The sequence below is a fragment of the Pelodiscus sinensis genome, chromosome 4, assembly GCF_049634645.1.
Source record: "Pelodiscus sinensis isolate JC-2024 chromosome 4, ASM4963464v1, whole genome shotgun sequence".
In the NCBI taxonomy this organism is placed as follows: Eukaryota; Metazoa; Chordata; order Testudines; family Trionychidae; genus Pelodiscus; species Pelodiscus sinensis.
The window spans coordinates 84,105,776-84,131,071 of record NC_134714.1 but is presented as its reverse complement, the minus strand read 5'-3'; the positions used below and the strand labels follow the sequence as shown (position 1 = coordinate 84,131,071).

At 46.0% G+C, this 25,296-nt stretch overlaps 1 protein-coding gene across 3 annotated transcripts in view; it reads left to right on the top strand.

Moving 5' to 3' along the window:
- The window catches only part of AMBRA1 (autophagy and beclin 1 regulator 1), a 224,049-nt gene that overhangs the window by 165,606 nt on the left and 33,147 nt on the right, over positions 1 to 25,296 (top strand). For all 3 annotated transcript variants that reach the window (XM_075927593.1, XM_075927595.1, XM_075927594.1), the window contains one exon: positions 5,305 to 5,444. In XM_075927593.1, coding sequence (XP_075783708.1) covers positions 5,305 to 5,444 — 140 coding nt within the window. The remainder of the gene's footprint in view (positions 1 to 5,304; positions 5,445 to 25,296) is intronic.

The following is a 25,296-nucleotide window of genomic DNA, read 5'->3' as shown; positions in this document are numbered from 1 at the left end:
AGATGCGTTTGTCATTGGCGTGGCACATGAGCTGTGCCTGAGATGTGACACTGCTAGGACCAGGGCAGTGGCAGCTGCACTGTCTGTTGGAAATTGTAATACAGGCAGTCCCCGGGTTACATGGATCTGACTTACATCAGATCCCTACTTACAAACGGGGTGAGGCAACCCCGCACTAGCTGCTTCCCCCCAGCAGACCAGGGAGACGCGAAGCTAGCGCTCCCCCTTCCCCCCCCCCCCCCCCCCCCAGCAGACCAGGGAGACGCGGAGCGGCTTTTCTCAGCAGACACCTCAGCTTGAGAATAAAGGACTGAGGGAAGTGAGGTGTGGGAGAATAAAACTGAGCTCTGGAGAAATGTTTGGCTAGAGTTTCCCCTACAATATGTACCAGTTCTGACTTACTTACAAATTCAACTTAAGAACAAATCTACAGTCCCTATCTTGTATGTAACCCGGGGACTGCCTGTATAGGCTGGAGGGCAACCTGCTGCCTTCTTGGAGTATCCCAGGCAGAGGAGCTTCTTTTCCACCTTGTCTTATGGGCAGCCCATTTAAATACAGAGGAAGGTGGAATTTAAACAACATTATTAGGTAGCAGCTGGTACCCTAGGATGGGACAGGTGGAAGAGCAGCACAAGGTGGATAAGTAACACTTTTCAAAGAGAGGCTGTTTGAAGAAAAATAAGTCTCCATCCTCCAGCGTAAGAACAAATTAGCACCATGGGGGGGGGGGGGGGGGGGGGGGGGGTGTGTGTGTGTGTGTGTGTGTGTGTGTGATGCCCTAAGCACACTCAAGTGCACCCATGTACAGCAGCTTTGATAGCTTGGAAGGGATCATCAGGAAATGGTACTTGAGGCTAATAATCATGAAGCCTCTCCTGGCTTCCTGCCATAAATAAATATTTCATTTACTACCCAAACATTGAATGTGACAGGTGCCACCGTGCTGATGCTCCAGCAGTGCTGAGATGGAGGATGGGCAGTAGCAGAGTTTGGCAGCCTTTGTGTTCTCTGTGCGTAACATATGCAGAATATTTTGGGGTATTGAATTTCTAGTTACCCATTTTCCCTCTGCTTTATACCCCTCCTTCCTCAAGGCCTGATGTTCTAAAGACAGATCACTTTATAGAGTTCCTCCTTGATTAGCCTATGGGATAATGGGGTGTGCCTGTTTTTTGTGAACGGTCTTTATGTGCTCACAGCTTCTATGTTCATGGAGAAGGAAATAGATACCCTCCTCCAACCTGCCCACAAGAAGTTCCTGCTTGAATGGTAATCTCTGAGAGACATCTGAAAATGAGAAAGCAGAATAAGAAATGACTCTACTGAGTCTTTCCACACTCTTCAGATATAGTGATGTAAAATGGACGCAGTCATGTGTTTTATCCTCCCTTTTACCAGAAGCTGCTTTCCTTTGATACCACTCATGCACGGTGGTATAAGAACCCAGCTAAATACTGCAGGGATGTGTCTTGAGAGAATCACTTTTCCTTTTGATATTCCTGAATTTCATTACACCCCTTGTTCATCTGGCCTATTGAGTTCAGAGTCTTGAACAGCATCCCTGAGATTGTGGCCCACCCACAATAAAAGGGGTTTCTGGAAGTACACCTCTTAGCTAATAAGTATTTTCTTACTGACTATAGCATGCCCTATTCCTGGGTTGTCTTGTTCCAGCTGAAGAGGAAACTATATTATCTTTGCATCACCTGTTGGGTTCAAAGCCTCAGAGACATGCTTTTGAGGATTTGCTCAGCAGCTTCCCAGACTCCCATTCCCCTGAAATTTCCCAGTGCTGGAATAAAATTATTCAGAATCTCATACCCCTGCTATGGTTTGATTACAGGTGACACATGGATAGTGGGTAACTTACTGAGATAATGAGGAGTCTGGCCTTAGGAGTATCCCTGATCATGGAAAGTTGAGTCAGGTTCTGCTAGGGTGAGCTTGAATGTGATAAATGACATTCTCTGCTGGCTAACTTGAAAATGTGCCATACCAGCTGGAAATATTGCATAGGTGAAACTCTTGCCTGAGTTAAATGAAGTTCTTGCCCCCACAAGTCTGGAATATGTGGGAAAAGTGCAGCGGCTTCATAGCCCTTTGGCTGAAGTGGAGAAGGGTGAACGCTGCACCTACAAGTACAGAACTGGAAAAGCGCTCTTCCCAGCAGGTTGGTGAGAGTTTCTCAGTGAATTTTCTAGCTGGCATGCTTGTCTGCTTGAAGTATTTCATTAACTTTTCAGAAGATCATGTTGCATGAGACAAAAAGAAACAGTATTTGGCCCTTACCTAAGGGAGAAGGGTGTGCTTGGTAGCTCTGCTAGTGTCCTGTGGGCCAGGGCATCTTCTCGTGTGAAAGGGTCCCCATAGTCTTCTTGTGTGGGGGCAGATGGTCTTACTAATAAATGTGGTTGCAGCAGCTTATCTATATGACTGCATCAGACTGATTAGCTGGGTCCTGGTTACTGCTGCGAGTGGTGATTATGACAGTGGAGCTGTTCTCTCTCTGCTTCTATCTGTTAATTACCACACGCATGGATGTCATCACCTCTTAACACTGCATGGCATCGTCCCATTAGTGAGGACGTGGGAAACAGCAGGGAAGGGGAACTCTTTGGTGCCACTGGCGATTTAGAAGTGAATGAAGAAGTGGACAGAATGAAGCAGATGTCACTAGGGAGAATTTCCTACTGTTATTACCTTTGAGATTCTGCCTTTAGCTGTCAGTTTCACAGCATGGCAGAGCCAATCTCTTGCCATCATGTTCCATTGAGTGCCCCTTACTGAGTAACACCTGTACTTGAAACTGTAGTTACCAAGCCATTGACCTACAAGCACCCAATCTCTAAGTGTGCAGGGCCACAGCTGGACAAAGAGGTTCCAATCTTTTGGTCAGAGGCTAGTTGGGAAAGTCAGCTTCAGCAACTGTGATACCTCCGGAGGAGGCAGCTCTCTAGGAGGAGAGGAAGACGGTTTACTCTGACTTCTGGAAAAATAGATTTGCAACAGAATCCCCTCGCAGCTCTTTTGTGACATTTCAAATGTTTGTTGTTTTCCAAATTAATGTGCTCTGCTCTTATCTGCTATTTTCTCCTCCCCCTACCCATCAAAATCCACATTTCCCATCTCAGAGAGTGCACCTCATCTCCATGGCAACAGGTTGAGACTGTGTGTGTGTGTGTGTGTGTGTGTGTGTGTGTGTGTGTGTGTCTGTGTGTGTGGGGGGGGAGGGGCTGTGTGAGAGATATTCCTGCTAGCTTGTCATTCAGGAGCAAAAAATGGGGTGGCCACACTGGAAGAGTTGAGGGGGGTGTGGAGGAATGGGACCTATCCTTCTCTGACACTGAATCTGTGAACATCACTGACTACCAAGCAAGTCCAAGGGGAAAGATCATGAATGGCCTCTGTCTTGCAGAGAAATCCTAGAGGACTTGTTTGCTATTCTAAATGTGGCCTTTTCTGAGGAGAGACTGAAAGTTGGCTGTAGTTAGAAATAATGTGGCACATAGCTCTGTTGATCTTCTTATTTGCCTGACAGTTGCCAGGACAAGGTCGTCAGTATTGTAGCCATTTTATAAACCAGTACTAAAATAGTCCTGCTTCAAAGAGCTTACAATCTAAATAGACAAGACAAAGGTGGGAGAGAAAATGGAGCCACACAGAAAATGACTTGCCCAACATCTCACAGCAGGTCAGTGGTAGCACTGAAGTAGAATTTGCATCTCTTGGGTCCCAGTCCAGGGACTTAATCAACAGATCATGCTGACCCTGCATACTGAGCTGCTGCTATTCCAGTTCTAGGTCCCCACAGCTGTGACAATGAATCACAATGTTAACTTGCAGCACCCCCACACTGCTCCAGGGAGTATTCCCTGTTTCCTGTGGCCCACCACCAAGTGGGCTATTGGGCCGCTTCTGAACAAAGACTGGCCAGTTTGGCTAAACTTGTATAGAGGTTTTGATGAGCTAAAATATACAAGTGATTCCAATTGGAACCCACCTTTCACTTGTGACTCAGAGCAGATTATACCCCCTTGACCTTTTTAAAATAAAATCTCAACTATTTGCATATTGCTTATGATGGCTCCAGCTCAGCATCTTAACTTGCTTCTTGCATAACCCTCCTTAGCCTTCTTAAAAAAAATTAAGTACCTCTTGGTCCTCCCTCCAAAGCATTATGCTGAGCTCACTGCTACAACGTACCCTGTATGATCCAGTGTTCTTGAAGCTGCTGTTCCCATGTACCCAATAGCCAAACCAGAGCATTCTTTTTTACTTCCCATACCATGGCTTTATAGTCTTAACCTCTTCTAGGTTTGCCAGACTTCCTGACTATATGCCATGTGGTTAGCATGTAAAATCTTGGTCATAGGAGACTGAGAGTGCAGATGGAGAGTTTGCATGTTTCTTCAGAGCTATTGTGACAGAGTTAAGGAAGATCTGTTGTGGTAATATCAGTGGTACTCAGCACAAGTCTGAGCCCTGCAGTGTTGGGCCCAAGAGAAACTGAGTGGCGGGGTGTGTGGAAGAGGTAAGTGCTTGGTATGGAGCAAGCCATTGCTTAGGGTCTTGCTAGGGAAACAAAATTAATTGGGTGAACGGTACTGTGGTGGGAGGCAAACTGAATTCAGAAGGGGTGTGCCAGTTCAGTGCTTGTGCATCTCCTGGACTCAGCCTTTTCTTCAGTGGTGTTGTGCAGTGTGGGAGGGGAAAGTTAACCAGTTCCTGAAGGTCATTCAAGAAACCATTAACATTGATTAGATCCCATATCATTTGTAGATAGAACTTAGGTTTGTTCAATAGCTAAAGCATGCAGGTAGCTGTCTAGGCCATTGCTGGTGGAAGCCAATATATTGCCTGCCTGGCACAGTTCCTCTAACTGTGTTGTGGTGAGAGCATGAAAATGGGAATGGGGAATAAAAATGGGATATGGGGCTAATAAGGAACCAGAAAATGCCCAGTTTTTCTATCAGGTTGAGGCTAATGTGTCCTCAGCTCCCAGTTTTCTTGTTAATTAGCGCCAGTGAAGGAATAGTGCAGCTATGTAGTCCAGTATCTGAGTGAAGATCTGATGGTCCTGCTCTACAGCTATTTATTAAACATTTGTGGATGGATGTAAATGTTTCTATCAGTACAATGTGTACTCTCGCCGACAAGTTGGTTGTTTCTTGGAACAGTCTATAAATAAGCCTTTCTGCCCAACTGTCCTACCACAAGAGATTCAACTGTTTGAGCCTCCTTGGCAGCCCTGGCTTTTATTTCCTTTTCACATCATCCTGTTTATGTCTTTTTTTTTTCCAGAGAGTTTTCAACGTCCTGTACCCGATGCCTGCTGACCAGAGGAGACACGTCAGCATAAACTCTGCTCGCTGGCTACCTGAGCCAGGGCTGGGATTGGCATATGGCACTAACAAAGGGGACCTGGTGATTTGCCGACCAGAGTAAGTGGCATGGCTTAGAACTTAAGGGAAACCTTAAACTTTTTGCTTTTTACAGGGAATCTCTCTGGCCAGGGATAATTATTCTCACATGTGGCTATGTTAGGAGGCAAGGAGTCTAGCTCTTTTTGAGCAGTTATGGAGTTTACTTCAGTCTTTGAAAATTAAAGTAAGCATGCTTGTGCCCTGATAATGAAACCTACGAAGCAGTGTGTGGATGGGATCTCTCACATATCTAATTTCTGCCTGCTATAATCTTCAGAGTCCTTCCAGATGGTCTCGTACTCATATATGCCCAGACATCTTTGAATCTCCCTGGAATGTTCAGTGTGAGATTATATAACGAGAACATTTTGTATGGGCTGTTAGAGCAATTCAGTGAATTGCTGTGGCCCTAGCATGAAAGGCCTCTGGTCTGATATAGTCTGGCAGTTCTATTTATTATTTATACAGTACTGCAAGTGTGCATGTTACTTTATACATGGCAAGTAGACAAATCTAATTTAGAAATTATACAACCTAGGAGGAGATTTTGACAGGCAAGGGAGATCCTGGTGGTGGAGTGCTTACATGCTTCTCTTATAGTATGAAGAGTTTCATCAAGGGGACTTAGTGACCAAACATTAGTACTGAGATCTCTTCCTCTGCTGGCTAGTCCTTGTGTTCTCTGTAGCTTCTTTTGCAATGCCGGACTTACTTAGATTTCTCTGCATTAGTGATTTCCTGATGCTAAGCATTCTTTGGTTCCTGAACTGTGTCCTTGTTTGGGGTTCTGTTTCACTTGTTCAGATTCCTGGCAAGTGAAGTTGCTCTCTTTCTATAGAAGATGCCTCTGAAATCCTGCAGCAAATGAGTCTATTGGAAATACCAGAGCGTGGAAGCAGATTTCCTTCTGTTCTACATGCAATTGAGCATGAGGCAGTTGTAAAGTGTGATATGGTCAGCATAAAATTCACTTAATTAGGGCAAATGTAAACTGTTTTGATCATTACTAATTTAGTAGAGAGCCCATAGGGGAAACTGCAACCAGAGCTTAACGTGAGCTAGTGTATACAGGCAGTCCCTGACTTACGCGGATCCGACTTATGTCGGATCCGCACTTACGAACGGGGCTTTCTCGCCCCGGAGGTTGAGGTAGCGAATTGCTACCTGCGAGCTCCGGGGCGAGAGAGCCCCGTTCGTAAGCTGCTCCGGTGCCCCTGGTCTGCTGGAGACGGTCTCCAGCAGACCAGGGGCACCGGGCGGGTTCCCGCGCTTCTGAGGCTTTGCCAGAGCAAAGCCTCAGAAGCGCGGGAACCGCCGCTGCTGCCGCTTGAGACCGGGTGCCTGTGGTCTGCTGGGGACCGTCCCCAGCAGACCACAGGCACCGGGACGCAAGCAGCAGCAGCGGGCGGGTTCCCGCGCTTCTGAGGCTTTGCCAGAGCAAAGCCTCAGAGGCGCGGCACCCCGCTGCCGCTGCTGCTCTGCTCCCCGTGTCCCTGGTCTGCTGGGGGGGGGGTGCGGATAGTGTGCCCCCCCCCCCCCCCCCCAGCAGACCAGGCTTTTGTTTTGGACCCTGGAGTAGAGCAGCTGGGGCGCTGCGGATTGGTCCTGCAGCACCCGCTCTGGGCACTACTGGACCAACCCGGCAGCATCCCAGCTGCTCTGCCCCAGGTCCTGATTCAGCCGCTGCTGGTCAGTTTCAGCAGTGGCTGAATCAGGACACCTGGGGCAGAGCAGCTGGGGTGCTGCTGGGTTGGTCCAGTAGCGCCGAGGGGTGCTACTGGAGCAACCCAGCAGCACCTCAGTTGCTCTGCCCCAGGCGTCCCCAAGTCAGCCGCTGCTGAAACTGACCAGCGCTGACTACAGGAAGCCCGAGGCAGAGTTGCTCTGCCCCAGGCTTCCTGGAATCAGCGCTCATCAGTTTCAGCAGCAGCTGACTTGGGGAAGCTTGGGGTTCTTAAGTTGAATCTGTATGTAAGTCTATACTGGCGGTCAGTTTCAGCAGCGGCTGAATCTGGACGCCAGTTCCGACTTACATACAGATTCAACTTAAGAACAAACCTACAGTCCCTATCTTGTACGTAACCCGGGGACTGCCTGTAGTGGCATAGCATGCCAGCACCTCTTTTAAACTACTTTTTGGTTCTCCAGAATCTCCACTTTCATTAAGACTTCATCTACATAGGAAGTTTGACTTGTTTAGCTATTGTGGAGTAAGCTACTTTGGAATAGTTTCCTATATGGAGCATGTATTGTGGAATGAGTGATTTAATTTTGGAATAATCACCGTGCTCACAGACTTTAATTATTATTCTAGAATAAAATTAGAATAAAAAAGTGAAGTAGACTATCTATATGGGTGGGTTATTCCAGAATAGCTATGCTCATCAACGTCCCTCACGTAGACAAGACAGAAGAAAAATGTCTGTGTTTACAGTTGCTGAGAGAACCTCTAGTGTGGACAGTGTAACCAGTGTAGCAAAGTCTGTCTGAGTTCACAGCAGCTGGAGACAAAATCTCTGAGAAGTGAACTTCACTGTTCTTCTTTGGGTGCATGCTCATGTCTACTCCACATTAGGTGTGTGTACTTGTCACATGCAGTGGAGCCAGAAGTTTTTCTCTCAATAGTATCCTCAGGGGAGCTGCTTTGGCGCCCTTTGGAATAGTGCTCCCCTGGCAGGGTACAAGACTCAGCTGGGAAACAAAGAGTGTCCCGGTCTCCAGGCTTTTAAGTTTTGTGGTCATTGTAAACATCTTATGGCTGTCAGTGATCTGCATAGCAATTGTCTCCAGTGCCTGGGGGAAGGGCACAAAAGCAAAAAGTGTTTTATCTGTAAGTCCTTTTTTAAGCCTAGAAGTCAGAGAGTGCACAAGATCAGGCTCAAAGCTCTCCTGATGGAATCCGCACTCACTCCAGCCCCTGAGTAGAGGTACAACATGGCACCCACCACCATGGCATTGGTGCGTATTGCCTACCTGGCATGGTCAACGAGCTGGCACCATTCCCATCTGTGGCCTTGACCAAGAAACATAAGAAGGCCAAAAGGGTGTCGATATTCTACTCCCCACAAAAGAAAGAACAGGGTTGGGGCAAGCTGAGACCTGTGTTGGGTAGCTCATCTCCCCATTCAGGTCTCAGCTTGTGTTGAGCAGTGCAACCCATCCCATTCCTTGCCTGGAAGCCCAGACTTACAGGCAGGCCTCCATCAGCTTTAGGTGCCGTCAATGACTGAAGCTCTCCAGGTTGCACAGGAAGTCCTGACACTCCTCGTGCCACCCACACCAGCCTTAGCAGTGCCCTCCCCTCAGGCTAAGCCTGCCTTGAGACCCTTTCATCTCTCCTTTCCTAGTGGCACTGCTCCCCATCACAGTGAACATCTCACCACAGGTTATCTGCATTGTGTTTAACCTATTAAAAGGGATTTTACATTCCTAATGAATATCTCTAATCCCACCCTGCCTCAAATTCTGTGGTGGTCAAGGTTGTTAACCACTATCCTCAGTACAGTGGTTTCCACCACCTCACCCTCCCCACCCCACGGACCCCATCCCTCTTTAGGGACCCTTCTCGTAAGAATCTCCTCACACAGTAGGTTCTGGGGTTTTTGTAGTGGAGGTTCCACCTCTATTCTGAAACTAGTTTCTGTTCTTGATATTTTGTTTTATCCCAAAGGCTGACTTGCGTCTGCATCCCATCTTAGACCTACGAGACCTTAACAAGTACCTGCAGAAACTAAAGTTTTTCCTGAGAAGGGGCAGGGTGTGCCTGCACTTGCTGGGCCACATGTTGGTGTGCACTACATGGTCTGCCATGCCAGACTCCACATGCAATCCTTCCAGCAATGGCTGGCATGGTCCTATTCCCAGGCCAGGGACCATTTGGAGATCATAACTATTCCCCCAGAAGTATTCGCTTTGCTGCTTTAGTGGACTAAGCATGAAAAGGTTCTGGCAGGAGTCTGTCTCACTCCCTCCCTCAAGCTTGTATCAGATACCTCAGACCTGGGGAGGGGCATACACTTCTGAGATCTCTGAACCCAGGGGATGTGGACCCTGTGAGGTGGCAACATTACATATAAATGTCAAGGAACTTAGAGTGGTTTGATTGGCCTGCATGGTCTTCCTGATGCATCTCAGGCAAACTGGTCAGAGTCCTCACAGACACTATGGCCCCAAAGGAACAAGCAAGCAGGGGCATGCTCGTTGGCTCTCTGCCAAGATGCACTCTGAGAAGATTGCATCAGCCATGATATCCATCTTGAGATGGGTCACTACCTGGGCATCAGGAATGCCCTGACAGATCACCTTAGAGGGAACTTCTTCTCTCATCATGAGTGGTCATTCCACCCAGAGGTGACCCACGTGTTCTTCCAGAGGGGAGGAACTCCCCAAGTGGACCGGTTTGCCATTAGACAAAACAGGAAGTGCCATTGGTTTTGCTCCTGGCAGGTCCTGGGCAAGGGCTCACTTTTCAATGCCTTCCTCCTGTCATGGGCCGAAGGTCCGATGTATACATTCCTGGCTGATGAGAGGGATCTGCCAATCCTAGTAATGATCACGCAACAAAGAACAGGTTATCATGATCATCCCAGCATGACCTCACCAGCCTTGGTTCAGCATACTCCTAACCAATTGGCGGCCCCAGTCAAGCCAAAAAAAAATGTCAGGGAGTAACCAGCGAAACCTGGGGGGAGGATTCGGGAGGTCATGGCCCGCCCTTAAGATTGGCACTGTCAGCGGCCCCTTGAAAATGGTGGCCACAAGCAACAGCCCGGCTCTCCTGCCCCTAAGACTGGCTCTGCTCATAAACATGGCAATGAGCCCTCCTTGGCCCCTTCTCACCTGTTCAGATCTGCTGTCTCAGGACCACAGTCGGCTCTTGCACCTCAAGTCCGAGTCTCCAAACTTCTCGGTGTGGTTGAACCCAGAGGAGTGTATCTGTTCAGAGGAGATGAAGCAGGAAGCCATCCACAAGACTGACTTACCTGGTCAAATGGACAAGGTGTTTCCACTGGGTATGGGAGCATGGCATCTTCCCCTCACATTCTTAGGCGCAGTTCATCTTGGACTACTTACTGAAGTTCAGGAGCCAGGATCTAGCGCATTCTTCCATTAGGGTCCATCTTGCGGCCATCTCTTCATTTCATCAGCGGATCCAGAGGCAGACAGTGTTTTCTGATAACTAAGTCCAATTCCTGAGGGGCCTCAAGAGACTATCCACAGGTAAGGCCCTCTGTTCCACAGTGCGACCTTAACCTGGGCCTCTCCAGGCTCACTGACTTGCCTTTTGAGCTGTTGATCTGCTCCCTGTCTCACTTCTCCTGAATGGTCACATTCTTAGCGGTGGTGATGTTGGCGAGATGAGTCTCTGTGATCAAGGTCTTGACCTTGGAATCACTTTACACAGTCCTTTATAAGGACAAGGTCCAGGTGCAGCCCCTACCAGCCTTCTTTCCAAAGGCAGTATTTTCCTTCCTGGGGGGAGGGATAACTCAGTGGTTTGAGCATTGGCCTGCTAAACCCAGGGTTGTGAGTTCAATTCTTGAGGGGGCCATTTAGGGATCTGGGGCAAATCTGTCAGGGATGGTACTTGGTCTTGCCGTGAGGGCAGGGGACTGGACTTGATGACCTCTCAAGGTCCCTTCCAGTTCCATGAGATAGCTAGGTATATCTCCATATATTAAATGGGAAACTTCCATGTGAACCAGGACTTATTCCTGCCTAAGGAGAAGCGTTTGCATCCCTTGGACATTAAGATGGCCTTGGCCTTATACTTTGAGCATACCAAGTTTTCCTGCAAATCAACCCATCTGTCACTACAGCAGATAGAATGAAGGGACTCCCAGTTTCCTCATGGAGGATTTCCAGTTGGATCACCCCTTACATAAGGACCTGTTATGAGCTGATAAAGGTCCCACCGCTGCTGACCATCTGTGCCCATTTGAGTAGTATACAGTGTCTTCATCAGCCTTCTTGACACACATCCTGATCCAGTACATCTGTAGAGCCGCAAGATGGTCCTATCTAAACCTTCATATCTCATTATGCCATCGCTCAGCAGGCCAGAGCCTTCGCTGGGTTTGGCAGAGATGTGTTACAATCTTCATGGCCGTGTGCTCCTGCCTGCCTCCATGGGTACTGTTTGGAGTCACCTAATATGTAATGTACTTGAGCAAGCACCTGAAGAAGAATTTAAGAGTAGCCTGTTCCATAACTGATGTTCATCGAGATGTGTTGCTCTTGTCCATTCCATGACCTGCTCTCCTTCCCCACTGTTGGTATTTGTGGCAAGAAGGAACTGAGAGTGGGGGGGGAATACTAAGCACGTCTTATACTGCATCCTGAGGGCGCCGCTCCAGGGCTTGCCAGAGCCACTCCCCCTATGGATATTGTTGAGGGAAAAACTTCCAGTGCTGGCACATTTTGCAAACACACATCCCTTCTGTTGAATGCACATGAGCAACACATCTTGAACACCTGTTATGGAAGAGGTAACTGTGTTTTCATTTCACTGTGTGCTGACTCACATGCCTGGCTATAATACTTTAAATGTCAAACATGCTTTAATACCAGTAAAAATAATTAAGAAAGTAGGAAAATAGTGGGAAGATGATACTGTGAAGATTGGTACAATATACTATAAATGGAGCTACAAGTGGGTGGGCTTAGGAGAGTGTCATCACATTTTGCCCTCCCATCAGTAAAGACCCAAGCTCAATGAGTTTAGGAGAGTATCTGAACCCCACTTAAGGGGATCTAGTGGGGCATTCAAGCACCAGTGAAGGAAAGCCAAATAACTGCTTTGAGGATATTTTGGGTAGAAGAGAAAGGGATTTATTCTGTGGGCAAAACTTGGAAGAGTACTCCTACACTTTTTAATCCTAACCCCCAGCAACTCCTGTCGGTAACAAAGCAAGCAGATACCCACTCCATGGTATGCCAAGGAGACAAACAACCGGTGTAGCACTACTGGGATCTGGCCCTGTATCTGTCCAAAGCTGACTGAAATAAAAACATTTTGCTTTGTAAAATGGAAGTAGCACAGGAGCCCCCTGGACAGAGCGAAAAAGGGCAGTGATCTGGCTGGCCTCTAATCAGTCTCCATATGTGTGAGAGGGAAAGGCATGAATTAATTACAGAACACCATTGGCCTTCTCTGTACTGGACAGGTGAGGAGAAGATTAATTTGGAGCAAAGACCTGCAATCTAAGCTAGATCCCACAGACATGCACACAGTCCTTCATACCTTTCATCATGAGGGCAAGACCATGGGAAGAAAATCCAGCTCTTGGAGGCAGTCATTTGCAAAAGAAGCAGGTGGTACAAGCAATTTATTTTTCATTTATTGGCACAGGAGAGTGTTTGCGCTCTGTTTTGTTCATAAATTATCAGATGGCACAGTAGAAATAGAATGTTTCAGAGGGAGATGGTTGGCAGCCAGTGAGTTTTGAGGGAGCACACTTAAGGCACAGACATATATTTCCTGCAGGAGGTTAGTGTGAAAAGGGCATTCCCAGAGGAATAGGCAGAGTATAGTGCATGAGAGAGGAGTTGACAGGAATGAGAGAGGATATATAGGCAGTGCTGTTATCCCATGTAGAGTGCAGTGTTCTCAGAGTAAATCCTGGTGACTGTCCTTTCCTGTAGACACAGGACCGGAATTGCTGTTTAAACAAGTGGGGCAGTCTCCTTACAATGCAGAGACCAGACCCATCAGCAATGTTACTGTGCTACAAGAGGAACTTTCCCAAGAGAAAGGGGGAAACTGGTTTGTCTGTAGTTGTCCCAAGCCTCCTGTTGACTGTCACTGTCTCAACTCCTCATAATTTCTCCACCCCATCGTGTCCCATTTATCAGACCTGCAGTCCCATCTTATAAAACATTCCTGGCCTTCCAGAGCCTGTATGCGTGAGAACTCTAGCTGGCAAGCTGACAGCTGTGCTGCCCAGTGCCTACTCTCGCTTCTTCTGGAGTACGCTGTGCAGCAGGTTTAGCAAAGCCTCATTCTCTGTGGAATAGTGGTAGAAATGTAGCCGTTAGTCAGTCTGGGGTAGCTGAAGCAAAATGCAGGACAATGTAGCACTTTAAAGACTAACAAAATGGTTTATTAGATGATGAGCTTTCGTGGGCCAGACCCACTTCCTCAGATCAAATATTTGTATTTGATCTGAGGAAGTGGGTCTGGCCCACGAAAGCTCATCATCTAATAAACCGTCTTGTTAGTCTTTAAAGTGCTACATTGTCCTGCATTTTGCTTCATTCTCTGTGGTCTTCCAGTCTCAATCGCCCTACTTTGAGAATAGGTTCAGATGGGGCCTGCTGCCCAGATCTTTAGCAAACACTGATTTCAAAACCTAAGCATACTATGAATATGGCTGTGGGTAATTTTGAAAACTAGGAGCTTGCAAAGGCCTTTTCCAGGGCCAGCTATGCGGTGCAGGCAGAGTTGAGAAATCATTCCTTCAGTACTACCTGAAGATATGTCTTGGATCTGAGACTGTCCAATGGAATCCCCTTATAGGGAAGTAGTCCCAGATTAATTGTGCTGTGTGTTATTGCAATTTTTTTTGTAGTGAACCTGTTCTTCACTATCCAAGGCTTTATCATTCAGACTATCTGCCTGTGCCAGTCCAGTTTCTTCTTTGAGAATTGCATATCCTCTAATCTAGCCATGGAGACAGCATGCCTTCATCTGGTTATTAGTGCTGGGAGAGAGATGGCAATCTATCCTGCTGTCTGCATCCATCATGTCTTTGTGTACTGGCTGATCCCATTTATCAGCCTGTTCAGCTATTAGCAGAGATGCCTCTAGCAACATACGCCCTGATGCATAGTTTGCCTTTTAACAGTACCTCTGTGGGTGCAGGGTGAATAAAGAAGGAAAGAGGAGCTACAGTGTTCTCCTTCCTGTGCAGTTGAAGTTTGTTAGGTGGTATCTCTCCCAGGTACTCAGGGTATATATCTTTGTTGCAGACTTAAGTGATTGGCACATGGCTCTGAGCAGCTACACTGCAAAGCTTGTGTGTCATCAGTGATGCTGCACTGCCCAAGTGTGTCGTCTTTGTGCTGCAGTAAGCTGAAATGCTCTGATTCTTTTCCAGTGGGTTGTGGGAGAACTTGCCTCCCCTTCTGTGCACACAGGAATTGTGGGAATGCATTAGAGGATTATCAGTACTGAAGTGATTTAGCCTGTGTCCCTACTGTAATATGGGCCGGTTATTAGCCTTAGTGAAAACCTATGCCCCACCCACATCAGTTAGCCCAAGCTGAAAACACCACCAAACTCAGATGAGGGTTTTATGTGTGGATGAGAGAGGGAATAAGGACACTGCTCAAATTAATTCTGTAGTGAGGACATATCCTCAGATGATGGCATCTCTTGGTTGGGAGTTCCTGGGTAGCCACAGACAACTTGGGAACAAAAATTCAATTAAATTATTTGTAAATTGACAAGGGGAACCCATATTTCCTTAGAGCTCCATGCTGTGCTCTGAGACCTAGACATTGGATACACATCAGCACCTCAAGCTGTCTCCACTGCAATAAAAAAAAACCTGCCACTGCCCTATGTCAGCTGACTCGTGCTCAGGCTCAAGCCAAGGAGATGTTTAATTGCAGTGTAGATGTTTGGAGTCAAGCTGGAGCCTGAGTTCTGGGACCCTCCCCACTTGCAGAGTCCCAAAGCCATGGCTTCAGCCCAAGCCTGAATGTCTGCACTGCAGTTAAACAGCTCCTTAGCCGAAGCCCCATGAGCCCACGGCAGCTGACACTGGCATGCCACTGACTTTTAATTCAGTGTGGATATACTTTTGGTGGCAAAATGGGGAGTGGGTTTGAACCAGTGCCTCCCCTCTGCCATCACGCTTCCCAAGAGCTGACTAGGAATCTGGTGTCAATTGAAAGATGTCATTTAGAAGGAGGAAACTCTGGCCTCAACACTACCGTGCTTAGCTCATCTGTGTCTTTAGCACATGGTGGTTGTGAGGGTCAGTTTATTTAACATGGTATATGTGTCCTTCCTTCCTTCTGTGCCCCTGGACAGGCTAAAGTACTGACTAACGTGACACCAGTAATTGCTGCTTGAGAGCTTCAAACATGTGTCAAGATTTCATTGAGGAACTGTATGAACAGCTGAGCAGTCTACTCTGTAAAAAGTGAATGAGCCTACCAAAGAGGGCCGAAAATCTCAAAGGGGGTAACCATGTTAATCTGTGTCCTCAAAAAAACAATGGAGTCTTGTGGTACCTTGCAGACTAATCAATTTACTGAGGCATAAGCTTTTGTGAGTAAAACCCACTTCATCAGATGAATTGGAGTGGAAGTTACAGAAGCAGGGGTATACATAAGAAATAAGTTTGCTTGTGTTACTGAAGCTAATCAAGTCAGAGTGGAAGTGGGTCATTCACAGCATTTGGACCTAGTTTTATAAAGTTCACTCTTTTGTTTTACAAACTTTAACTTTTCTTTAGATCAAGTTCAATTTATATTAACAATTTTAAGATAGCCCATTGCTCAGGAATAGCCTTTTACCCCATTAGGTTATACAGACCTCTTTGTTTCCCTTTAGTTCCTGAGTAGTTCCCCTTTCTTTACCAGTAAAAGTCCCTTTATATTTTTAAAAGAGCTAAAAAGATTGTTGTTGTTGTTGTTGTTCGTCCATCGTATTCGAAGAGGACCTTGACATCTAACGGGTTGTGGACTGTCCACGGTGTGTCCGCAAATGGCTGATAAGGTCGATACGGGCACGGAATGTTCTGCCACATGTCGGGCAGACATGTGTGGGCACCACTGTTGCAGCTTTTGCAACTCTGGCTTTATGGAGTGCTCGCTTCTCTTGTGCTATGGTTGTCCTTCTGGCTTCAGATGTTTGACAGCCTTGGTAGATCAGCGTGTGCCATGTCGATCGGTCTTGTGCCAGGGTCTTCCAGGAGGTGGTGTCAATATCCAGGGACTTGAGAGAGGCTTTAAGCGTATCTTTGTATCGCTTCTTTTGTCCCCCGTGCGATCGCTTCCCTTGAAACAGCTCACCATAGAAGAGCTGTTTAGGGATGCAATGATCTGGCATCCTTGCAACATGGCCTGCCCAGCGTGTCTGGGCTTTCATCAGCAGGGTGTAAACTGACGGCAGGCCTGTTCTAGAAAGGACTTCTGTGTCTGGCACCTTATCCTGCCAGAAGTCTGCGGAGGCAAATCGTGTGGAAGTGGTTCAGTTGCCTAGCATGCCTCCTGTATACAGTCCAAGTCTCACTGGCATACATCAGGGTAGTTAACACTACTGCTCGATAGACTTTAAGCTTTGTAGCAAGGCTTATTCCATGGTGGTCCCACACTTTGGTCAGCAGTCTGCCGAATGCAGAGCTTGCCTTGGCGACTCTGCAGTTGACCTCGATGTCAGTTGTCACTGTGCGGGAGAGGGTGCTGCCAAGATATGTAAATTGGTCCACTGCTTGCAGCTTTTGTCCCTTCACTGTGATGGTGGGCGCTTGATGTTGAGCTTTCGGAGCTGGCTGGTGCATCACTTCGGTTTGCTTTGTGTTGATGAGAAGGCCGAAGTTGTCGCATGCTGCTGCGAATTTGTCCATGCTGGCTTGCATTTCCTGCTCTGATCCAGCATTCAGGGCGCAGTCGTCAGCAAAAAGGAGGTCTCGTAGCACAGTCTCCTTTATCTTGGTGACAGCCTGGAGTCTTCGCAGTTTAAACAGTTTCCCATCGGTCCTGTATCTCAGTCTGATTCCCAAGGAACTGTTCTGAAAGGCGTCTGACATCATGGCTGAAAACATTATGCTGAATAGGGTCGGTGCCAGCACACACCCTTGCTTGATGCCGTTTGTGATGGGAAAGGCCTCTGAAGCTTCTCCATCGTCCAGAACATGAGCCATTATGGAACTGACGTACCATCAGGATGAATCTGTGAAGGCACCCAAACTTCGACATGATGCGCCACAGACCTTCGCGACTGACAGTGTCAAAAGCCTTGGTGAGATCCACAAAGATGGTGTACAGTTCACGATTCTGCTCTTGACACTTCTCTTGGAGCGGTCGGGCTGCGAAGATCATGTCCACCGTGCCACGCTCTTTGCGGAAGCCGCACTGTGTCTCGGGTAGTAAACCCTGTTCCAGGTGGTCAATCAGGCGATTCAGCAACACTCGTGAAAGGATCTTACCTGCTATGGAAAGCAGTGATATTCCTCTATGATTACTTATGATTGACTAACAGGTTAGAACAGTTCTGCCAACTGTGTATCCCTTGCCTAAAATTCAAAAGGAACACAAACCGTCTGTATCCTTGGTACCCCATTGGAGAGAGCCCAGAATCACACTTGTGCAGTCACTTGCTGATGTCACATCTCTAGAACAGCAGTTGTGGTTAGCGAGAGAACTATTAGTAAAAGTCAGTACTTTTCAAACTACCAAAATGATTCAGCTGGCCAATCTCTCAGCCCAGAGTGAGACACATATCAGGGTGCAAGATGTGTAATCCCCAGATTTGCTTGAAGACTTCAGCAAAGGTGCCACTGATGGAAGCCAACTGAAATCACAGCCATAAAAAGCCAGGTAAACACTATGGCAAATGTAATCCTTACCAGAAGGCCACTCCTTCCCCAAATAAAGAAGAGACCAAGACAACTGCAAGCTGTATCAGCCAGGTGTCCAAGAAAAAACACCTGCATGTGTAAGGTGACAAGATCAAAAACAACCACACCTGGTCTAAAGTATAGTTACTTGACTCTGAAGCTCCCAAAACCAGCAAGCCAGAGAATCGGGCTTTTTCTCTGAGAAACCATCATCTTTTAAAATAATGTTTTATCTTTTTTTATATTTTATATGTGAAAAAGCACATGCTTATCCTCCCTCAGGTCACTCAGATCACCTCAGGCTCTATTGAGCATGGCTGTGTAATACAATATGCCTCAAGATTCTTGAGTAAAGTCATGGTTGTTATATTCTGTGTTATAAAAATGTTAGTTAACTGCAAAAGTTCAGTACATGTGCACTTTGAAAGAGGCAGCGTATTGCAGCATAGGCTAACAGCCAATCTACATCCATGCCTCCCTAACATTCCAGGCTTAAGTATGTACAAAAAATATATACAAAATGTAATTGTTATGTTAACTCCATAATTTAGGCTTTAATTGTCATCCACAATATCTAATGTAGTTGTGCTATCAAACATTAGTTTAATAAAAATATAATTATTTTAAGTAAAAGATTAAGTTTAATATTTGTATTTTATAATAAACCCCCATAAAATCATAAACTTAATTCTTCTTTCAAATCTGCAGTGGAATCAGAAAATCCTCACCCAAGATAAGGTTAAAGAAAAAAAATAATTTAAAAATATTTCATAGTTATTGTCCCTGTCCTTATATTAAAATCTTTATCTCTCTCATCTGTTTGCCACCTGATGTATAAATTCACTGGGGCTTTGCAGTTATCTTTTTGCAGTTCTTCAGCTGGTTTTCAGTTCAGGTGCTAGTGTTTGTATGGAAACAGGTAGAAATATATTTTGAGTAAGATTTGTGTGGGACACCATATCAGATAAGTCATTAAAAGCCAAGTATGTCACATCTACCTTTCCTTTTATTCACTACTCTTGTAATTCAGCCAAGAAATTCTCTGTAGCTTCCCCCTCCCCTCCAAAAACTGCTTATTTCTCATTCCTCTATTCCCCTCTGGATATTCAATTAATTATTACTGTCTTTGTTCTATATAGAAGAAGGGGGTTAGACTGAGGGGAGACTGTAATTGCCAAATTAAATTGTTTTTCTCTCTCTGAAGATCAGTGCTACATTTGTTTTCTCTGGTCTTCTGATACCTCCCTAGTTTTATGTAACTTGTCAAAAAAAAAATAAGCGTCAGTTGCACAGTCCCTTCGGTACCTTTCTTATTATCCTGGGGTGCACACTGTATAACCATTCTGCTCTATTCTATGTAGGTCTTATACCGTACTCATGCCTGTAGTATCTCAGTGTCTTCTAATACTTGATTAAAGTGATGTGCCTAACACCTATGTCATCCTGTCCCCAAGGAGAGAGATATATGCAGTGAAAACTCTTGTTTGGGTAGGATTCTGTTTTGTTTAGTATTGTAAACCGGTTTGCTGGGGTCCTGACCTGTGCTCAGGCCTGTAAGTAAAGATCCAGTGGCTCCTTTCAAACTGCAGGCCCTAAGAGCAGGTCAGACAGCACTATAAACACAGTCCCAAAGTTAATACGGCCTAGGCCTTGGTGCAGGGCTAGGCAGCCAAACAAACGTAGTTTCCCAGGCACAGGTGGGGAGGAGAGAGACTGCCACCCAGTATATGGGGTGACGGAGGGATGCGGGCCCTTCCTATTCCACCATGTCCTGGCCCAGGGCCCTAGCAGTTGCAGCCCTGGCTGCCACTGGGGTCAGCGGGGATCTGGCCTGCAATAATACTGACATTCTCTGAAGTGTTATAAGGTCAGCCTAACTGTTGTCAGCTTCCCCTGGGCCACTGCCAAACTCTCCCTCAGCATCTACCTGGCTCCACACTAGCTTCTGGTTCTCAGGGTTGTGGTAGTTGGAATCCTCAGGCAGTGTACAGGTCTCCTCTGCAGATCAAGGGCCCAGCGGTCCGGGCCAATCCTCAGCCTCTGCCAGGTCCTCCGGGCCCCTCCAGGCTTGAGAGCTCAGGGCAGGCCTCTGCTTCCTCCAGCAGCTGGGGCCTTACTGAGCTCCTGGGCTATGCTCTTATACCCTTTGCCCCACCCATTGGCTTCCAGGAAGTTAAAGGGGCAAGACCGGGTTCAGCCCACCCAAGCTTAGAGAGGGGTTCTTCCCCCTCAGGGTCAGTGGGCGGCCATCCCTGCTCACTACAAGTATACATGTTGCTATGCGTTTAGGTCAAAGAAGTGAATGGGAATGGATGTCTGCCCTCTGAACAGGACCTGATTATCCATCAGTGCCGCTGAAGAGTTTGATACATATTCTGGCCTGAATCCAGATTGTTCTGAGTTTAGTATTAGTTTGTTAGATGAGTTTGTAGTTGGTCTTTGGCTAGTTTCTCTGAGCTTGCTCAGAAATGCAGGGTTTGACACTGATCAGAAGTTGGCTAAAACCTATTTATCCAGGAGGGCTTCTTCAGTGTTGGATTGTTATGTAGCTCAAGGCAAAAAGAGAGATTCCTTAGGGCTGAAACAACCAAAGAGATGGCTGTTGCATGTGTGATTTTTCGCATGCCAGGAATGACATGAGTAAGAGTCATAAGGCTTGGGTCAGACTTCTGTTGGTGAGTGAATGCACTGACCTCCCAGGAATGGAGGCATGCTGGTAGTCAGTGCATATAGGCTTCTCATGTTTTTGAGAGAGCTTCCCAAAAATTTGTGAACTTTTTCAGCAAAGCAGGATGAGAGCTCTTCACTGCACTTGGTCTAGGCACTCAGGATTGAAGAAGCAGTTTATCATGCTGGATAGCTCCTGAGGATGGGATTTGACAGCTTCAGTGAGGACTGATAGGACAACTCTCTTGGCCTGTAGTACAGTCTCAACATAGGCTTGGAGGAATTGATTATGTTTCAGCCTTTTTGTATAGCCTTTTATTTACTGCAATCAGCACTTGGGTTTCCACCCCTCTCAATTTTTTGTAGAATTTAGAAAACCAGGAGTTTCAGAGTGGTAGCGATGTTAGTCTGTAACTGAAAAAACTTTAAAAACAGCAAATAGTCTCCAAGGTGCTGCAGGACTAACAAAACATGTAGATGTATCGTGAGCTATCGTAGGCACAACCCAACCAAGTTGATCTGTGGAGAAGATGGGAAGGAAGGAATTTTGGGGGGGCTGGTTGTTATCGAAAAATTCCCACTGGAGACCACCCAGGGTTACACTAGTATGGATTTATTGATTGAGGAATTAACAGTCCACTATATGGTTAAACTAAAGAGGATAGAGCTGTCACCAAAGGTTTAAACTAAAGGGGAACCAGTTATTTCTCTCTCTCTCTCTCTCTCTCTTTCTCTCTCTCATATACTTACCTTCATTCATGCACTCATTCACACACACATTCATTCCTGCTCTCAGGCACTCACACAGTTACACAGGCAAATGGGTTAAAGAAGGAGCCAAGGCATGTTGGTTCTGGAGGGTCTGTCTGCTGATCATGGCTGGGGAGCTGGTCAGAAAAAAAAAAGAGCTTCTGGCTGCAGAAAGAAGAGTTTCTCAAAAAAAGAGCTTCTGCCATGTGCTCTCTCCTTTTATTGCCTCTGTACAACTCCTGTGACTCATCCACATTCATCACCAGGGAGCATGCCCAGACTTCCCTTGATCCAGCAGAGTAGTAGTCAAGTATCAGAGGGGTAGCCGTGTTAATCTGAATTTGCAAAAGCAGTGAGGAGTTCTGTGACACCTTATAGACTAACTGAAGTGTAGGAGCATAAGTTTTCCTGGGCAAAGACCCACTTTGTCAGATGCATGTAGTGGAAATTTCCAGAGGCAGGTATAAATATGCAGGCCAGGATCAGGCTGGAGATGACAAGGTGGATCCAATCAAGGAGGATGAGGCCCACTTCTAGCAGCTGATCTGGAGGTGTGAATTCCAAGAGAGCAGAAGCTGCTTTTGTAGTTAGCAAGCCATTCACAGTCTTTGTTTAATCCGGAGTTGATTGTGTCAAACTTGAAGATGAACTGTAGCTCAGCAGTTTCTCTTTGAAGTCTGGTCCTGAAGTTTTTTTGCTGCAGGATGGCTACCTTTAGATCTGCAATTGTGTGTCCAGGAAGATTGAAGTGTTCCCCTACAGGTTTTTGTATGTTGTCATTCCTAATATCAGATTTGTGTCCATTGATTCGTTTACGTAGGGACTGTCCAGTTTGGCTGATGTATATAGCAGTGGAGCATTGTTGGCACATGATGGCATATATTACGTTGGTAGATGTGCAGGAGACCGTACCAGTGACAGTATGGCTGATATGGTTAGGTCCTGTGATGGTGTTGCTGGTGTATATATGTGGGCAGAGTTGGCACCGAGGTTTGTTGCAAGGATTGGTTCCTGAGTTCGAGTTATTATGGTGCGGTGTGTAGTTGCTGGTGAGAATATGCTTCAGGTTGGCGGGTTGTCTGTGGGCAAGGACCGGCCTACCTCCCAACGCTTGTGAAAGCAAGGGATCATTGTCCAGGATGGGTTGTAGATCACTAATGATGCGCGTTGGAGAGGTTTTAGCTGGGGAGTGTAGGTGATGGCCAGTGGTGTTCTGTTGGTTTCTTTCTTGGGCTTGTCCCGTAGTAGGAGGCTTCTGGGTACACATCTGGCTCTGTCATTCTGTCTCCTCACTTCCTCGTGTGGGTATCGCAGTTTACAGAATGCTTGTTGAAGATCTTGTAGGTGTAGGTCTCTGTCTGAGGGTTTGGAGCATATGCGGTTGTACCTCAGTGCTTGGCTGTAAACAATGGATCGTGTGGTGTGTCCAGGATGGAAGCTGGAGGCATGGAGGTAAGTATAGCGGTTGTCAGTCCCTACTGGACAGTCCCTACGTAAAAGAATCAATGGACACAAATCTGATATTAGGAATGGCAACATACAAAAACCTGTAGGGGAACACTTCAATCTTCCTGGACACACAATTGCAGATCTAAAGGTAGCCATCCTGCAGCAAAAAAACTTCAGGACCAGACTTCAAAGAGAAACTGCTGAGCTACAGTTCATCTTCAAGTTTGACACAATCAACTCCGGATTAAACAAAGACTGTGAATGGCTTGCTAACTACAAAAGCAGCTTCTGCTCTCTTGGAATTCACACCTCCAGATCAGCTGCTAGAAGTGGGCCTCATCCTCCTTGATTGGATCCACCTTGTCATCTCCAGCCTGATCCTGGCCTGCATATTTATACCTGCCTCTGGAAATTTCCACTACATGCATCTGACTAAGTGGGTCTTTGCCCAGGAAAGCTTATGCTCCTACACTTCAGTTAGTCTATAAGGTGCCACAGGACTCCTCGCCGCTTTTGCAGAGTAGTAGTGTCTCCTTAATTGGTCTGATGACTTACCACCTGGTTCCACCTGCTCAGTCTTGCAGTTTTTAATTCCAAAAACACAATAGTGTGCGTGTGCGTGTGCGCGCGCACACACACACCCACCCACCCACCCCCGGGGGAGAATGCAGTTTAGAGCAAGTTACAAGTAAAGTGGCAGAGGATTACAAAGTTGCAATGCTCAGCAATCACCAAGCTTATAGTAAGTTTCTAAACTTATAAAGCTAAATTGCTGAGAGTTACAGTTGCAAGGTTTTACAAAGATTACAATGAATTGCAGAGTTTAAAAGGTAATCCAGCTGAAACAATTACAGAGCTTCAGAGAATCATTTAGAAATCATCAGTAATTAAGTGATTTAGAAGACAGCTGCCCTCTTCCTCCCCCCCCCCCCCCCCCCCCCCCCCCCCAGCAATGCAGTCATCAAGAGGTTTTTGTCAGTCTCTAAGTTTTGTGTTGGCAGGACCTTAGTTTAGTGTATTTCCAGAAAATCCATGTGTAAAATCAAGTAGTAGCTCAGGCGGAGGCTTTATGCAACACTGGTCAGTGTATCAGTGTTGATACTAGCATACAGTGAAAACGATTTATCAGGACCTCAGTTCCTCATTGGTTGGTTGAGGCACAGTTGCCCTTTAGCAGGCTTCTGGAATTTGTTTAGTCCATGAGTCCACACTGTTGAATTGGGATAATGGATCTGGCTTGTTGCCTGAGAGCTGGAAAAAATCTGACCACTGCCTTAATAAAATGATGGTCTGTCTGAGATAATAGCTTGAGTTGTAGTGTCCTTGACAGTGAGCTGAAGATCAGGTCCAGGCTGTAACCAGCTGTGTGGTTTGGGTCAGAGGTGACCTATGAAGGTTCTGCACAGGCAAGTGAGAAAATGGGGTTTTGAGCTTTTGCATCCCTGGCCTGATTGGGTGTTTAAAATGGGTGACCTCTCTCAAATGGGGTTCCATTTTTTCCAAATGTTCTGGTACCTCCTCTTTGTCAATACCTCTTTTTAGATCTTTCTTGCTTCCATGATTTTCCATTTTAAATGCAGATTTAAAAAATAAGTTCAGGATCTCATCCATTTGATTAATCATTAGTTTTACCCTTTCATCATTGATAAATGGACCTTCTTTGTTTTCAGTACTTGCTCCCTGATAGGAAAAAACCCTTATTTCTGCTTTGTTGCAGTATTCACCTTTTCCCTGCAAGCCTTAACCTACAGTCTTTGTTTGGTTGCTTCCTCTATCATTTGCAATACAATTTTTTATCTTCTGAACTTTGTTATGGAGCCAATCACACCTGCTAGTTAAGGTTAAGTTCCTGCTTTTTTACCTATTATCTCCTTTAGTTCAAACTTTCAGACATTCTTACAGATTGAAATGTTCCATTTTCAATCTCAATCCAAATATTAACTTCTGTGGAGAGTAATTGGTGAAGTATTTTGTTTTCTGTTATTGGAACTTGAAAAAAATTTTACTCCTTCCCTCATTCTGCATATGTTCTAATTAGAAGGCTTTTATAACTTAGCTAATTCCAGTGCTGCTGAGACTAGAAATATATCAAACTTGGCTTTGTTTGTGGATCTCTGAGACTTCAGTCAACCCAAGATTTTGATTCTATTGCTAGTGAATGTTTAAGATTGGTAACTTCATGCATGTTCATTAGAATACTCTTATCTGAAAAAAGCTTTTGTTATGCTTTCTAGCCTTAAATGTTTGGCACTTCAGAAGCAACTTCCTTTCACTTGAACCCATTTTCCCTTGTTCAGCTTGACTCATTCATCATGAGATCAACAAAACAAGCCTACTTTGAATTGATTATACATTAACTGCTGCTAAACCGCTGTAAGAGTTTAAAGTAGATTAAACAGTTTACTTGGCTCTAAGGGTTTATTGCAATTTAA